Source organism: Anguilla rostrata, chromosome 12, assembly GCF_018555375.3.
Source record: "Anguilla rostrata isolate EN2019 chromosome 12, ASM1855537v3, whole genome shotgun sequence".
In the NCBI taxonomy this organism is placed as follows: domain Eukaryota; kingdom Metazoa; phylum Chordata; class Actinopteri; order Anguilliformes; family Anguillidae; genus Anguilla; species Anguilla rostrata.
Window position 1 is genome coordinate 1,950,500 of NC_057944.1, and position 17,979 is coordinate 1,968,478.

Here is a 17,979-nt window from a genome sequence, read left to right on the forward strand (position 1 = left end):
TNTTTTCAATTGTCTAATCATTGTTTTCTGGCTGTCTCGTTTCCCCTTCCCTTCCGTGGCCTGATTGTTCATGGTGCCCTCCTGTGTCTCGTCAGTGTCTGTCTATTTAAGTTTCCCTTCTCCTGGACTCAGGTGCTGGATCCTTATTGGTTGTTGGTTGTTTGTTCTGCCCATGTTCCTGCTCCATGTGTTCCTGCCCAGGTTCTGTTCCCCACGTGTTTTTGGACTTTTGGTTTTTCTGTGTTTCTTGTGCTTTTTGAAGTTTTTCTTTGTGTTTGAGAATTGCCCTGCGAGGCCTTTTGTTCCCTTTGTTCCCCTTTTGTTTAGTAAAGTCTTTCGTTCTTACCTTTTTTTGGAGTTTGAGTTTTTCCCCCTCCGCATTTGGGTCCTAACCCTCCACCGCATCGTGACAGATAGATCTTATTCTGCTGAGTGCTGCTGTTTGTTGCAGCTCCAGCAGCACTGCAGGGCCATCAGCCTGGGGCCATTGATCCTTAATGTCTCTTTAATCCCAGAACATCTCCTGGTGGAGAGGCAGTGATGGGATGTCTCCCTGCCGCCGCCTGCTGTTGTTTTTGGTGGAGTGGGTATTAACTCCCCCTCCCCCCCCGGTATCTTTCCTTCTGAGCCAAATCCACCAGCCCCCCTTCTCTGCTTCCTTGGCCAGCCCTCTAGCTGGCCTCCTCAGCCTTGCTCCAGTCATGCCCGTGTTCTCCAGAAGGTGAAGCACTGACTGGTGGATGAAGCCCCAGAGTTCCAACTCCACTGGATATACTGTTGCTCTCCAACCGGCCTCCTTACACTCTTTACACTCTCACACTCAGTACTTCAGCTGTTTCTGCTCATAGGCTGCTTCTGCCCCCTCCTCCCATGGGAGGGTGAGCTCCATAAGGAGCACCACCTTCGCCCGAGAAGACTATGTCTCCATATACACCTTACTGCACTTTACTGCTTCTTTTGCACTTCTGGTTAGATGCTAACTGCATTTCATTGTCTCAGTACATGTACTCTGTGCAATGACAATAAAGTTGAATCTAATCTAATCTAATCTAATCTAATCTAATCTAATCTAAGGAGCTCCACCTTCACCCGAGAAGACCACGTCTCCATATAAGGAGCACCACCTTCGCCCGAGTAGACCACGTCTCCATATAAGGAGCTCCACCTTTGCCCGAGTGGACCATGTCTCCATATAAGGAGCACCACCTTTGCCCGAGAAGACCACGTCTCCATATAAGGAGCACCACCTTCGCCCGAGTAGACCATGTCTCCATGTTAGGCCACAGGGACGCTGTGCTGATCTCATTTGGGAAATGGAGCTGTGGATTGAGATCTACATGCATGCTCCACCCTCTGCCTGAAACCAGGACTCTACTCCCACCTTTGTGTCCTATGGTCCCCTCCTCCTCTGCTTGCCTCACAAAGAGGGTTTGATGCTCTTTCACAGGAGAGGCATCTGTTTGCCTGCTGTCTGCTGGTGGTCAGTATTTCCGGAAGCTTCTGCAGCAGCTGGTCATGCCGCCATCTGTAACACCCCTGTGCTGGAGCCGTATCACAGCCTGACAGAACGTGCCGGAGGTCTGCTCTGTGTCCCTGTGCTGGAGGCCTGCTCTGTGTCCCTGTGCTGGAGGCCTGCTCTGTGTCCCTGTGCTGGAGACCTGCTCTGTGTCCCTGTGCTGGAGGCCTGCTCTGTGTCCCTGTGCTGGAGCCATCTCACAGTCTGACAGAATGTGCCACATGCCTCGTTTGGGGGCAGCACAGAGCGGACGGTCTCATCTGCACCAAACCATTAGCGCAGGTTCTGAGGAGAAGGCAGGGTGTCATAATTGGCCCTGATCAGGAAGCTAAGCCTGGCTTGTGGTATCTTCCACCAGTCTGACCCACTGAGGGATCGGTCCTCCTCACTTTCCCATGCTGTCCATCCTCCCAGACCACCTTAGCAAACTGCTACAACCTGCTACCTCTCCTGCGCCATCCATGGTGTGATGACCCAGAGTCTTCTGTGCCCCTCTGTTTCCCTGCTGGGGGTGGCCCTCTGTTCCTGCTGGGGTTGCCCCTCTGTTTCCCTGCTGGGGGGTTGTCCCTCTGTTTCCCTGCTGGGGGGGTTGTGCCCCTCTGTTTCCCTGCTGGGGGGGTGTGCCCCTCTGTTCCTCTACTGGGGGGGCTGTGCCCCTCTGTTTCCCTGCTGGGGGTGTGTGCCTCTGTTATCCTGCTGGGGGGTGTGGGCCCCTCTGTTTCCCTGCTGGGGGGGTTGTGCCCCTCTGTTTCCCTGCTGGGGGGGTTGTGCCCCTCTGTTTCCCTGCTGGGGGGTGCGTCCCTCTGTTTCCGTGCTGGGGGGGTTGTGCCCCTCTGTTTTGCTGCTGGGGGGTTGTGCCCCTCTGTTTCCCTGCTGGGGGGTTGTGCCCCTCTGTTTCCCTGCTGGGGGGTTGTGCCCCTCTGTTTTCCTGCTGGGGGGTTGTGCCCCTCTGTTTCCCTGCTGGGGGGTTGTGCCCCTCTGTTTCCCTGCTGGGGTTGTGTACCCCCCTGTTCTCCCTGCTGGGTGGTTGTGCCCTCTGTTTCTCTACTGGGGCTGTGCCCCTCTGTGTTCCCTGGTGGGGATAGTGTTGATTAACCCCTGACTGTTTTTTGCTGTGGTCTCTCCTTTGTAATGGACTGCATTATTGCGCTTTATCAAGCGCTTACATGAGCTCTCATTCACAGAGCAGTAGGGTTGGTGTCTTGCTAGGACATTGACACTCGACCCAGGCGGTTTGAACCGGCAACCTTCTGACTGCCAGACAATCGGTCTTACCTCCTGAGCTATGTCGCCCCTATGTCGCTCTTTTCTCTTTGCCACCTCGTAACCGGGCAGCCTGTGGCCCTGCAGTCTGTGCTATATCTGTTGTTGTTTATCTTTTGCCCACAGCACCTGGTCACTGATCTCGTTGTGCTCACACCTGCACAAATTCACACTGCATTTCCAATACACTTCACAACTCATGTACTGCTTATGTCAGACATATATCAGGTCTTTTGTTTGTGATAAATTGGTGGTATCTTGTACTCGAGTTGTCTTCATTTTGTATGAATTATTGCCGATCATTCGTTACAGAGGCCTGAAGGAGAGCAGCCTGCTCACACGGACACCGGTCATACACCTTCCACCTCCAGTCCCAAAATAACTCCTCTATTGGCTTTAGGAAAGGGGAGTGGGAGAAGCATCAATCTGAACTCTGGGGATCTGCTACAGACCAGAGCATTGTGGTACTGACATCGGCCCAAACATCGTCTGAGCATTTGGCTCAGCTCCTCAAAATGGCAGCACGCGTTGTTATGTTTGCTCCGCACTGTCCCGGCGCATCGCCCGTAGCTCTCTGCCCAATCAGGTTTTGGCCACGGCACTGATGTTCGCCAAGGCTGAACCTGCTTCATCAACATAAAGGATCTCATGATGCTTAGCTCCGGCATTGATCACCATCAATCTCCGAAATAAAGGCACAAGAGCATTACTGAGACAGTAGAAACAGACCAATGCTTGGGTTTTAATGTATAAATTATGTAAAATGCATATTTTAATTACTAGTTAAATATACACTATTGACTGTAGCCTTACAGTAGGCCCTATAATTCGTGTTAGAGGTGTCTCTGTCAGGAATTCAGCCTGATTCTCCGTTGTGTTCCTGTTCTTTTTTGTTTATTTCATATTTTTTATTTCGGTTTACTTTGTTTCGTTTGCGTTTGTGCTTTCTGTGTTCGTGTGCTTGGGTGTGCGTTGGTTTTTTTTCCCCCTTAGGTTCCTGGTTCCTGCCCACGCCCCGCCCCAGTCCCGCCTGTTCACCTCATCATCAATCAAGCCTCTACAAGCCATCTTCACCTGCGTCCCATCATCCACTTATTACTGTTGCTATTTAGTTTCTGTTAGCGCTTTAGTTTTTGCCAGATCGTGCCTCTGTTCTTCTGAGTTGCCTTTCGAGCCTTTCTAGTGTGTTGTCTTATCCCCGGTTTCGACTTTTTGCCTGTTTCCGTTCGACTACGAGTTTAGCCTGCCTGCTCTGCCCTTAGATTTGGATTTTCGACTTTCGCCTGTTATCTCTGACCTGATCCCGGCTCCTGTTTTGTACCTCTGCCTGATTGTTTTGGTTTCCTGGATTTTTGACCCTTGCCTGTACCCCGACTTCGAGACTGCCTCTGAATCTGTACTTACCTTGGATATAAATCGCCACGTCTTTTCTGACTCTGGTCTGCTTCTGACAGTCTCGGTATGCTGCGACCCTGAGACATCCTACCCTCTCATCTGCGATACCATTTGTTCACCTTAAAAGGGAGTTGTCATCTCTGGAGACACACCTGCTTGTCTGCATTTACGATATATCAGTCTGGTGCTTCTCATGGAATACAGCTGATAGCTTCTAAAGATCAATGAGTTTATGACAATTTAGGTATTCATGTCTAATGAGAATATTTTTTATTTTTTATTTTTATTATTTTATTTTATTGACCTTTCAGCATTATTACAGGTTCATAAAGACAGTTGTCATTAAAAACACTGAATTATTTTGCTGTTACAATAAAACATCAATACTAGGTAGACTAAAAATTGTAAATATTGCAATTATCTAAACTGAGATCTAATCTCGTATCCCAAATTTAAAATCCGCTGTCATTTAGGAGTCTGCACATATAGGGGATTGGTGATCTCCTATATCTCTCAGTTCTACATCTTGGGATGGCCAGTTTGTTTGAGTTCCTTGTCTGACGACCTGTGAGCACGTTTCTGTGTGCTTTCCAGCCTTTTAGCCTGGTCTGTAGTCAGGGAACTGTGCCAGACGGGGACTGCATACTCCAGCACCGGGCGTACGTAGCCTGTGTAGATGGAAACCAGTTCTGGGTCTCGGACACCAAATTTCTTCAGGCGACGCAGAGCAAAAAGCTTCCTGTTCGCCGAGGTCAGCATGTGGTCCACCTGACTGTCCCAACGCAAATTACTCTGGATGGTGACCCCCAGGACCTTGACAGTGTCACAGACTTCCAGGATGTTCTGGTCAATGGAGAGAGTCGGCAGGGTGGGTGGATGCCTCATGTGGGTGACATGTAAAACTTTACATTTCTTTGGGTTGAGTTTCATTTTGTGCTCCTCTACCCAGATATCAAGACCATTCAGGGTCTGTTGGAGGGTACAGGGTAGTTGGAGCTTCCACGTCTGGGCCAGAGTCATGTCATCCACATATTTCCAGTGGTCTATTCTGTCCTGGAGGGCACTGTTAATCAGTGCTAGAAAGACTACAGGCCTAATATGGTTCCCTGTGCAACTCCACACGTGGGGTATTCCCAATCAGAAAGATGTCCCTGGTAGCGCACTTTTTGACGGCGGTCAGTCATGAAGCTGCAGATCCATGGGATCAGGCCTGCTCTCACTCCAAAGTCAAGGAGGCTCATTTTAAACTCATTTTAATCATACCGAAGTCTCCCGAGTAGAAATCTCACTCTTGGATTATACGCTATCATGTCGCCGAAAAGCAGACAATGATTGACCACATTCAAACATTGAGTCATAACTGTGGACACTTAAATCCCAGATGTGGTTGTACACCAAGGAATCATAATTCCTCAGGAAATTATGCACCAATGAGACATGTCAAAATCTGAATAGGTTTAATAAAATGAGACAAAAAAACACTTATGCCAATAGATTTTTCTTTAATCAAACATCCAAAATAAATACAATCAAGACTATCACATTTCTTCAGCCTGTAATGGTGAAATCCACGGGCCATGGCAAATTCTGCCCGATAGCAGCTGAAGCCCTCATTCTTTTCCAAGATCCTGATGATGACCTTTAAAACAGAAAACACAAGTCACTAGTCCCCTTTACACATCACTGTTATTGTTTATCATGCAACCAATATCAGTGAGCAATAACTCAGCATTCACAATCTTACCTCTTGAAGTATGACATCAAGGAGGTAGTCCATCATGTTGAATCCACCTCTGTCGATTTTTTCTTCAAAACCCCGGTTACAAGTGCTTTACGTTTAGATAATATTCGTAGCAGTGTGAATGCTACTGCTCGCATATCGAGAGAGAGAGACGAGTTGGAAGTAAACACTTCTTTTTTATTGTAGCCGAACACACGGCTTTTCGTTCGACTGGTTACATGCGTTTCTCAGTACTTTTGCCGTAGCGCCGTACTTCCTCCGTCACCAGTCAGTCCGTCTGCCTCGGCGAACGCCTTTTAAAACACCCAGGCTCACTGTCAAGGTAATCAGCACATCGTTAAACAATTAAACATTTAAAGAGCGGTGCTGATTAGCAACCTCTAACAGCTGTGGCGCAGAGTCAGCGAGCCGCCCCGCCCATTCTCTCTCTGCAGCCAACGCACAAACCACGCCCCCCCACCACAATATTAAAGAAAATTGTTAAGCTTTGCAAGAACAGAGTAAAACAAATGTCAGATTAATTTACCTGATTCATTTACCTGACTCTACACAGAGTTTTTGGTGATTTGCTCTGACAGTGGGGGAGGTAGGTATCTGCTCTAACAAGAGGATTGTCTCAGCTAACATGCAGGAAGCAGTCAGGTAGAGGCAAACTGCAAACATAGAATGCATATCAGGCCAGTGCTACATGTACCACAATTAAACCATCAGTGAAAGCCCAGGATATACTGGTATATTTATAAATCAATGACAAACTATGTCTGCAGCATATCCACCAATTTACCCACCCAGATATAATTTCTGATTAACAATGTTGTACATTTTCAGCTCTCATAAAATGCCAATAGTACAGATTCTGATGTAGTCAGCTGAAAGGAACTTGGCAGGCATAAACAATATGTAGAGTAAAAAAATGTCTGATGTTCGTACAGGCTAGGCAGAATGTGTGTCATTTCAAACAGATTGGAATATGGGTTTAACATCAACATGCCTTTGGAGCTGAGACGCGCAAGTGAGTACGTTTAACATGGTCGGTGAAAATAGCGTGGATGTGTGTTATTCAACCAATCATTTCAACAGAAACAATTACACTCTAGACATTTGACATGTAAACAGTAAAATAACACATACAAATGCAACATTACAAACTTGCACCAGCAGGCCTTATCTGATAGAGGAACAATAATCACATTATCAGAACAGACAGAAAAGACAATGCCACAGGAATACCTAACACAAACGCAATTTTCCCCCATGTGGAATAAGCCGGCATTTTGGAAAAACAGAGTTGCGCGGTCTCTAATAAACATGATTAACAAGGCTTACAGGCTCGTCACGTAACAGAAATAATATAAAATGACACCAACACAACAGTCCTGTAATGTAATTACAGTATCTCATTTTGCAGTAGATTACTGACTTATCAATGTTCGGTCCAAAAACTCTTATTGACAGTTTTAAGTTTGGCCTTACAATCCTTCCAGCTTCTCCCATTGTTATGCCTGGATTTATGACATGGTCAATCACTGTGGCTCTAAATTCATTCGATACAGCAGGATTTCTGCTACCTGCTTGACCACAACCTCAGCCTCAGCCACGACCCGTCCATCAGTACCAACCGCATTGGGCTGCTCCATGTTGTCAGACACTGCTGAATGTAGTGCTGTAAAACTGCCTTTTATGTTGGGATTACCAATCGTGCTGCAATGCGCCTCACATGGGCAATGTTGTTGGACGAGACAGGATTGCAAACATGTTGACTTTATTTTACAATCTGCATGTCTAGCAATAACAATTTGGATGTCTTAATATGAGGTGACTGTATTGAGAAAACTGAGTGTGATTTAGAGTTTTGTACTTTGTGTGTAGGTACAGCAATTTGTGTCTTAAGGTAAGAATTTTGCCGGTTGTTGGTTTAGTTCATTGCATTGAGTCAAAGCAGTCATAACATACTGTAATGCATTTGCAGATATTAGACATGCATATGAAAAAATGAGAAAAACTGTAGGGTCTCAGGAACATCTCAGAGACTGGATGTCATGCAAACTATACTTCTTCCTTGATTTTGGCTTCGTGGTCTAATCCATTCAACTTATGTGCAGAAGATACAGGTTAAATCCTGCAGGAAAACCATTTCTTTGAGAGGTAATATAAACACACCTGCTCAATAGACAAGTAGTGACTTTTCTAAATGTATTGAATTGTGGTTACAGTACAATAACAGAAGCAACCACTCATCAGACACTACACAACTTTTCTTATAATTTATTAAATAATAATGTATTTCCACTACTATAGATGAATATCATTGCTTCAACTGTGCAGATTTTAACCCCATGCTGATCTGCTCATATTGAGCCCAAACATAATCCCATACAGAATATGAAATAAGTACTACTGTGTCACAGGAGTTAAATACATCACACAAACATAAATCATAACACCAACACATTTGATGTTTATTATAATTGAGGTTTAATCATTGAAGATTATTGAAAATACAGAAAATAAAATCAACAGACCCAATAAATAAGGAAACTCAACCCATCATTGTTTCCAGTAATGAAAGGAAATAAGTACACTGCAGTGACCATTCTGCATTCTCCCTATCAGCTGCATTTTCCCACAGAAATTTGCACATTGGAACTCTTATGAAAATGTATGAAAGCAACTATAAAAACTAGTAAAATGCACATTTAAGTGGAGGAGTGGCACTGGCTTCTCTTATACAAAGATGCAGATACAGGAGAGAGTGATTACTTCAAAAACATTTTACCCTGCCATATTTTGCCATTATTACACTCAATGTTATATTAATGTTTTAATAGTCAAAAGTACATTAACACACCTTTAACATTTTAAATAACCTGAACATGCTGAAAGATCATACTCTTATGTACAGGGTTTAAGCTGTACTGAGGTTAATATTGGGTACAGCTGAAATTGCACTGGTAAGGCATTGGTCAAGGAAGGTTGCAAGTGTGTCGACGTGTGTGTGTGTGTGATTGGGTAAGAGTGTGTTTCTGTGGGTGTATTTGTGAATGTTTGTGCATCCGTGCGTATGTTTGTGGGAGTGATTGTGGATGTGAGTATGTGTGTGCATATGTGTGAGTGTGTGAGTGTGTGTGTGTGCCCGGGTTGCGTGTGTGAATGGGTAAGAGAAAGTGTGTGTGTGCGTGTGCACGCATGTATGTGTGTATGTCTGTGTGTGTGTACATGTGTGTGAGTGCATGAGTATGTGTGTGTGTGCACACGGGTGTGTGTGTGTATGGGTAAGAGAATGTGTTTGTGTGTGTTTATACATTTGTGTGTGTGTGTGTGTGTGAGTGTGCGTCCGTTTGAGTGAATTACTGTGGATGTGAGAGTGTGTGTGCGATTGAGAATGAGTGTATGTATGTGTATGTGTGTGTGCGTGAGAGTGCCTTTGTGAATGTGTGTGTGTTTATACGTGTGTGTGGGTATGAGAATGTTTGTGTAGACATGTGTATAATGTGTGTGCATGCATGTATGTGTGTCTGTGTGAGTGCGTATGTGTGAGTGCATGAGTGTGTGTGTGCGCGTGTGTGTGTATGGGCAAGAGAATGTGTGTGTGTTTATACATGTGTGTGCATGCGTATGGGAATGAGAATGTGTGTGTGTGTGTGTGTGTGTGTTGACACGTGTTTGTGTCTCTGCATGCATGTATGTGTGTGTGCGTGAGTGCATGAGTTTGTGTGAATGTGCATGTGACTGTGGATGTGAGTGTGTGTGAGAGAGAGAGGGTGTGTGTGTGAGTGAGTGTGTGTGTGAGTGACTGAATATGAGAGAGAGAGAGAGAGTGTGTGTGTGTGTGTGTGCATACGGTAATCAGCGTGTGTACATATGCATGCATGTGTGTGTGTGTGCGTGAGAGTGCACTGGTGAATGTGTGTGTTTGGGTGTGCGAGAGATTGTGTGTTTCCATGTGTGTCGGTGTGTGTGTGCATGTGTGTGATTGGGCGTAAGAGAGTGTGTATGTGTGTGTAAGTTTGTGAGTGTGTGTGTATGAGTGCGTGCATGTGTGGGTGTGTGAGTGCGTATGCATGAGCGTATACCAGTGTGTGCATGTGTGAGTGTGTGTGTGTGTGTGTGAGAGAGTATATGTGTGTATGCTGGAGAGTAAGTGAGAGAGTGTGTGTGTGCGTGTGCGTATGTGTCTCTACTTTAGTGAGCAAAGGGATACTGAGGAGTCACACACTCTAAATCCAGCACAGACAGGTGTGTGTTGAGTGAAGTGTGTGTGTGTGTGTGTGTCTATGTGTATCTGAGTGTGTGTGTGTGATTGAGTATGAGTGTGTGTGGTGTGTGTGTGTGTGAGTGGGTATATGAGTGAGGTGTGTGTGTGTGCATGCGAGTGTGTAGGTGTGGGTGTGTCTATGTGTATCTGAGTGTGCGTGTGTGTGTGTGTATGTGAGTGGATATATGTGTGTGTGTGTGTGTGTGTGATTGAGCGTGTGTGTGTATGTGTATCTGAGTGTGTGTGTGTATGTGTATATGAGTGTGTGTGGTGTGCGTGTGTGAGTGGATATGAGTGTGGTGTGTGTGTGTGTGTGTGTATATGAGTGTGTGTGCACGCACGTGTGTGTGTGTGTCTCTACTCCAGTTGGCAGAGGGACACTGAGGAGGAGTTACACACTCTAAATCCAGCACAGAGGGGTGTGTGTTGAGTGAAGTGTGTGTGGAATATGTGCAGGAGGGTCAGTGTGTCAGAGTCAGAGACACTGTAGAAGGACAGAGTGCCGGCCGGACGGTCCACACACACTCCTACCCTGTACACACACACTCCTCTACCATCATCATCATCACACACTCCTGCTCTGCGGTAGGGGGAGGGGGCAGGTATGCGTGTTCGGTTCTTATTGTGCCAGACAGAGAATCTGTATTCATTGGATTTAAAGCACCACAGACTCCAGGAGTTTTTATTGAATCCAAACACACAGTTCCCTCCTTTCCTGCTGATCTCTTTATATGTCACTGCTATAGAAACCCCTCCCCACCACTCAGGCACACTGAACTCAGCCTCCCAGTAACAGCGCTCACACACACTCTCTCTGCACACAACCTGGGGCACAGACTCAAATCTCTCTGGATGAACAGGATATGGCTGCTCCTCTCTCCATGGTGTGTGTTTCACCCTCCTGTCCCACTCAGACAGAGACAGATCTCTGTGCGCTGTGTTTGGATCCAGTGTGTTTGTCACCCTCCTGTTCCCATCAGACAGAGACAGGTATCTGTTCGCTGTGTTTGGATCCAGTGTGAGCTGACAGCCGTCTGCACACCAGAGACATTAATGAGATGAATTATCATTATTAATATTCACTTCATTATGTGTGTGAGAGAGAAAGGGCTGTCATAATACCTCTGTGTGTGAGTTTGTGTACGTGTGTGTTTCTGTTTGTGTGTTAATGTGTGTAAGAGACAAATCTCTCTCACTCACACACACACACACAGTCTATGGAAAGTGTTCTGTGTCGATACACACTCACATTTCCTGGGTCCTGGTTTGGTCCTGTTCTCTCCTCCATGGTCCACACTGTAAGAACAGCAGAACAGAATTCTGAATTTTAACAATCCTTTATTTCCACTCTCTACACACCAATAGCATCACATAAATAAAAACAAAGACACAATAAAACACAAAACCACGATCATATGAAAAATACACAAATCTGTCACAAAGGAAACTTATTCCATTCCCTCACCCTATTCCATGTGCAAAAATAGCTCTCACCCCTCCACTGAACATTAAACACCCTTATAACACACACACTCTGAAACACACTCAGGCTCTCCGTTGCTTTGTAATACTGAAACTCCACCATCACTGTGTCCCTGATCAAACCCCTAACTACAACAACCACATCTTGTCTGTCCCCTCCACCAATCATATTTTTCTCAATTGTACAAACAGCTATACTCGCCTCAAAATCTTATCTGTCTTTGTTTTTATTGGAAATCAAGGATAAAAATATTACTTGTAAATGTTTCCCCTAGTAACCAAAATAAACTTCCCAAAAACAAAAAGAGAGGCTGAAGTCTGGCACACCCCAAAAAACAATGATTAACAGTTTCTCTCTCCATGCAGAATGGACAATGGTGGGATCCTGCCGGGTTCATCACAGAAATAAAACTATTTACTGCAGTGATCCCGCGCAGCACCCTCCACTGTAGATCCCCCCCCACAACCCCTTCTGCGTGTGTGTGTATGCGTGCATGTGTGTGTCTGTATGTGTGCGTGTGTGAGGTGCAGTGTGGAAACTCTCTGTACTTACAGCAGTGTGAGTGTGTCCAGTTTAGCAGCAGACAGCGCTCTCACTCCTGAGTCTCCTGGGTGATTGTATCTCAGGTCCAGCTCTCTCAGGTGTGTGTGTGTGTGTGTGTGTGTGTGTGTGTGTGAGGCGCAGTGTGTAAACTCTCTGTACTTACAGCAGTGTGAGTGTGTCCAGTTTAGCAGCAGACAGTGCTCTCACTCCTGAGTCTCCTGGGTGATTGTATCTCAGGTCCAGCTCTCTCAGGTGTGAGGGGTTTGAACACAGAGCTGAAGCCAGAGAATCACAGCCTCTCTGTGTGACTCTACAGCCTGACAGCCTGCAGAGAGAAGGACACACACGCCTTACATACATTAATATAAACTAACAGGGCTGTATGTGTCAAGCACATAGCAGTGTGTTACACACCTTACACACATTAATATAAACTAACAGGGCTGTGTGTGTCAGACACATAGCAGTGTGTTACACACCTTACACACATTAATATAAACTAACAGGGCTGTGTGAGTCATAGCGGTGTGTAAATATATATAAAATAAAATGGATGTGGAATGAGTCATTATCAAACGCATTTGAGTTTACACCCCACTAGTCTGACTCACAGGACCCAGACTGTGGGTAAAAGCCTGCCATTGGCCGACTATTTCAATCAGAATTCTCCTCCCCTTCCGCTATCTGCGTGTTACTGTTTTCAAAGTCCCCGTTGCTACGTGAAACAACAACCTCCAAGCTAGCAACCTGCACGCTGAAAATGGCAAGTTATGACAAAGATTTGGATCGTGCAATAAGGCAGGCCTGCTTGGTTCTTTCGGTGAATGGTTGTAAATACAAAGAACATGTTTAGAATATTTGCTGTCTGACAGGGACGTTCTTGAATGTTTGCCCACCGGTTATGGAAAAAATTTCATATACCAAGCATAGCCTATCAACTGCAGTGAGCTAGAGAGGGTAAACACAGAGACATGGCGTGAAAATGCCATGGTTTTGGTAGTGTCCCCCTTGGTCGCAATAATGGAGGACCAGGTGAAAACTCTGCAGTCAAGGGGGGTAGCTGCAGCGTACGCCGGGCAAGATCCAGACACGGACGAGAAAATAGCTGCTGGCCAGTACCCCATTACGACACTATTTTGCAAGGGCACCATCACTGCATCCTGGGCTTAGCGCCGCCCAAGACGATTGTGATTGGTTTAAATAAATACAAACAAGCCAGAGCGTTTTTCTCCTCTATAGCGGAATGATAATGGGTTGAGCCAGACCTTTCTCCAGCGCTGGCACAGCGCTGAAACAAAGTGTGGAGATGGGTCTGGCTATGCGAGACTAACACCCCACTACAGTTCAGGAAACAGGACTAATTCATTTTATACATTCATGTGTATAGAGACTTATTCTTCCAAGAGGAAAAACAGGAATATGCTGTTTCAGTTCTGTGGAGTGTCTGTTTTCACATTAGAAACATTGACATCAGTGTTGCATTTAGTCACATTGTAGCCCTTATTTATTGAAGGGGTGTGTGTTTGTACTCACCCCAGTCTCTGCAGTTTACAGTGTTGGTCCTCCAGTCCAGCAGAGAGCGCTGTCACTCCTGAATCCTGCAGCTCGTTGTCTCTGAGCTCCAGATCTCTCAGCTCTGAGTGAGGAGAACGCAGGACTGAGGCCAGAACATCACAGCAGCCCTCTGTGAGATTACACCATCCCAGCCTGTAGAGAGGCCGCACACACACATACACACACACACACACACACACACACACACACACACACACACACACACACACAAATTCACAGCTGTGAAAATGTGTACCTTGGCAGTTGATATATATGCACCTACGCATTCCTGAGATGTACACACAAAAACAGGGAGGGGGTGTGTAAATTAAGTTCATTAAGTATTCTGACTAATACACAAAAGTCTAAGGAAATTACTGGGCTCTATTCACCAATAAATATGATGAAACCACAAGATTGGGAGTCTACTGCAAGGGATTCATTGCCAAACCCTTTTCATATGATGAACTTATCTGACTTGCAACCATTCATCTAATCTAATTTGTGGTGCACTTTACCTCACCTGACATGTTCTCTGGTCCATGAACATCTATACGTTTTAAAAACGTTCAATATTCATCACTATGAAAAGATAAATATAATTATTAATGTACACGTGAACCCCATTAGCTGAATACACTACTGTTATCATAGTATTTTCGTCCTAATCTTGTAACCATCAAGTTATCAAACAATTTGTGGTCAACTAATACAGCGTTTTGGCACTAATTTTAAAAGTTTCACAAAGGTAAAATGAAACCGCATTCAATTCGCTTGTTAAGCCGTGACGTATGGACGTTCCGATAATACTGTTTCCAGGTCCAAGCCTCTACTGCAGTGGTTCTCAACTCGGGCCAGAAAGGGCCGGTGTGGGTGCAGGCTTTTGTTCCAACCAAGCAGTTACACACCTGATTCTACTAATCAACCTTTGCAGTCTTTACTAAGGACCTTGATTAGTAGAATCAGGTGTGTAACTGAACCTTTTCACAGTCTCTGGTTTGGACCCGGAAATGATACGTCACGAGTGACATCAGACCTAAAAAGAGGATACAAAATTGCGAATTCTAATTTAATGTGACGGTAACCTTGACGACACTGTTTAAAATGTTTGTATATGTTTTAATAAAGTTTGAAATAGTTTGCAAACGTTCGCCTTGTTCGCTGAACTTGAACGCACCTTTGGCAAATATCATTCTTTTATCATTTTGGCATCTAGCTAGCAGACCAACCTACCTTAACGTTACTTCATGAACCAGCCTAGCTAGTGGAGCCAGTGAAGAACTAAGCAGCGTACTATCACAGACAACTTAAATATATACACCAGTATATAAAATAACACGAAGGTTTAATCTAAGCATGATATCATTGGTCAGACCTGCGATATTGTACCTGAAGCTGTGCCGGACCCGTGTACGAGCTGTGCTACTCAGTTCATCTGGCACGATCTACCAGCAACGCAAACTACAACATGACCGTTCACCTGGAATTGTACTGCAGCGCCATCTAGTGGCTGTGTTAGAACACCACAACTGATTATTGCCACTAACTTTTACTGCTGGTAGAATCTTAATTTTTAAGAACGTGGCGTCTTTTTTTTGCGAATATAAAAGGCTAATTATTGCGCTGCATTTAATTATTATTGTAACAATGATAATAATAATGATAATAAAAGCCTGATGTATTAAGTCATTTTTTTTCTTTTAAAACCCCGTACCAAATGTTTGCACAAAAAATAAATAAGTGGGGGCATTTGAAAATTATTTGAAAACTTTCTTGAGGAGTCTCCTTGTTTCTTGCTGTATTATGACCATTATGCCCTCTACCCTCTGCCTAGCAAGAGAAGTAAAGTGATCCTGAAGAACTATGTTTAGAGAAATTAAGCCCCCACTTTTTGTTTTAGCTTTTATTAAACATTTGTCACTTGCGTTGTCCCAATTAAGCTGGTTAAATATGAAATCTGTAAAATAGGACATTTCTCCACATTTGATTTTTATTGTTTTTTGTTTGTTTTGTTTCTTGTTTTCTTTCTGTGGTTACGCATGACCCATGTTGCTTTAGGCTTGCTCCAGTGGGGGTTTAGGCCAGGGTTGTCTGTGAAGCGTATTGTGACAATTGCTGTGAAATATGCTATACAAATAAAATTTGATTGCTTGATTGATGTTCTAGGAATTCTGAACACGAGCGGTGATCTGCTGTCAAGGGGAAACCCACTGTACGGGGAAACCCACTGAATGGGGAAACCCACTGAATGGGGAAACCCACTGAATGGGGAATGGTGTCTCCATCTCCAGATTGAGGAAATGTTACTGCAGTGATTATCCCTCTCCTTTATGTACAGCCATGCACACTCCCGCTACGCACGGATCTCCTGTCTCAGGTGAACAGGGAAATACACCACCCCTGCCCCGAGCGAGTAGCTCTATGAGCTTGGGCCAAGAGGCATAACCTCAACGCATTAGGGCTTCCCCCTCACGTGGCTGCAACCATCCAGAGCACGAGAGCGCCCTCTACCAGGCCACTTTATGACAATAAGTGTCACATGTTTTAAAGATGGTGTGTCAGTTAGTGCCTTACCAGTGCTCTGTTACAAATAAAGAGAAATCCTTTACTATCATTAAGGTCGACCTGGCAGCTCTCACTGCTTGTCATGTTGGTTTCAGAGACTGTGCAGTGGGGCAGCACCCCCTCATTCACAGGTTCATGAAGGGGGCTCACTGTTCTCTGCCTGTTGCTAAAAAGCTCATTTCCCCTTGGGATTTATCACTGGAGCTGGAGGCTCTCTCTTTAAGGCCATTTGAGCCTATAAATGAGATTTAAATTGCTGTCTCTCCAGACAGCGTTGCTGCTCACACTAGCCTCAGCTAAGTGAGTCAGTGACCTCCACGTGCTCTCAGTGCATCTCTCAAGCACAATATTCTCCCCTAATATGGATTGGGTTTTTCTTAGGCTCAATCCAGCCATTATGCTTAAAAGCTTCCCTGCTTTCACGTGAGATGTTGGAGCTTGCTGCTTTTCACCCACCATCTTTCTCCTCTGAAGAGGAGCATAGACTGCATATGCTGTGTCCTGTGTGTGTTCTCCACACGTATATGGCAAAGACTAAGGCTTTTAGAAAGAGCTTTTAGTCACCTGGGCCCCTGCCTGCAAAGGGAAAGCATCTCTAAGCAGCGACTGTCCCATTGGCTTGTGGAAGCCATTGTTATGGCATATGATCCAAAGAGGATAACACCCCCCTTGGGCGCTCATTCTACGAGGAGCATGGCTGCATCGTGGGCCCTATTCCATGGGGTCTCCTTGCAGGAAATTTATTCAGCTGCAGGCTGGGTTTTGCTAGGTTCTACCACCTGAACGTCACCAGGAGGCCGGTAGCCCACTCAGTTCTGGGGGTGAGCTCTGTGTGAGCCGCACATCTCCCTTCATCTGCTATGGGTTTTAGTACTTTTTAGTGGACGGAGTGTGGCACAGTGGGTAAGGAACTGGGCTTGTAACCGAAAGGTCGCAGGTTTGATTCCCGGGTAAGGACACTGCCGTTGTACCCTTGAGCAAGGTAGTTAACCTGCATTGCTTCAGTATATATCCAGCTGTATAAATGGATACAATGTAAAGTGCTATGTAAAAAAGTTGTGTAAGTCGCTCTGGATAAGAGCGTCTGCTAAATGCCTGTAATGTAATGTAATGTACTTCACATTGTTCCTGGGTCCTGGCTATAGCTTTGGACAGTGGAATGTCTTTAGTACTTCCCTACATGGGATGTGCCAGACACCACCCTCCCCTCAGGGGAGGAGGCATCCCTTGCTGGCCTGACAGCATCTCAGCTGTGAGCATAAGGCATTCTGGGAGCTGTCTATATCTCTGTCTCAAACACGAGATGATTAAAGAGAAATTTAGCTTACAATCGTAACCCTGGTGGAGAAATCCACCAAGACTGCACTGCTTGCCGTGCATGAGAAGTGCATATGTTCACTGAAGAGTATTCAATTCAATTTTATTTGCATGGTGCTTTTTACAGACAGACATTTTACAAACCGTCACAAACACGCTTTACAGCGTAGAAAGGCGGGAAACAGAGCAAACAGAGCAAACACCAGGCGCTGCAGTGTGGCCTCCTTTAGCATTGGACACGCTACTATGGTAATGGAATGGTAATGGACTGCATTTATATAGCGCTTTTATCCAAAGCGCTTTACAATTGATGCCTCTCATTCGCCAGAGCAGTTAGGGGTTAGGTG

The 17,979-nt window shown here is 45.3% G+C and overlaps 1 protein-coding gene and 1 long non-coding RNA gene across 11 annotated transcripts in view; both read right to left on the reverse strand.

Moving 5' to 3' along the window:
- LOC135235496 (NACHT, LRR and PYD domains-containing protein 3-like) overlaps positions 1-17,979 on the reverse strand; it is a 340,665-nt gene that overhangs the window by 240,601 nt on the left and 82,085 nt on the right. For 2 of the 10 annotated variants that reach the window (XM_064301018.1, XM_064301028.1), the window contains 4 exons: positions 13,730-13,903; positions 12,360-12,521; positions 11,420-11,466; positions 10,010-11,204 (listed from right to left, as the gene is read on the reverse strand). The exons of 7 other annotated variants lie outside the window; for them this stretch is intronic. In XM_064301018.1, the coding sequence (XP_064157088.1) occupies positions 10,528-11,204; positions 11,420-11,466; positions 12,360-12,521; positions 13,730-13,903 (1,060 nt within the window). In that variant the 3' untranslated portion in view covers positions 10,010-10,527. Of the gene's footprint in view, positions 1-10,009; positions 11,205-11,419; positions 11,467-12,359; positions 12,522-13,729; positions 13,904-17,979 lie in introns of those variants that run through there. One more of the 10 variants, XM_064301026.1, reaches the window with a different exon arrangement.
- Positions 5,657-6,419, reverse strand: LOC135236085 (uncharacterized). The gene is made up of 2 exons (XR_010324510.1): positions 5,919-6,419; positions 5,657-5,813 (listed from the first exon to the last, which is right to left on the reverse strand). It is a non-coding gene; the product is annotated as an uncharacterized LOC135236085 (long non-coding RNA).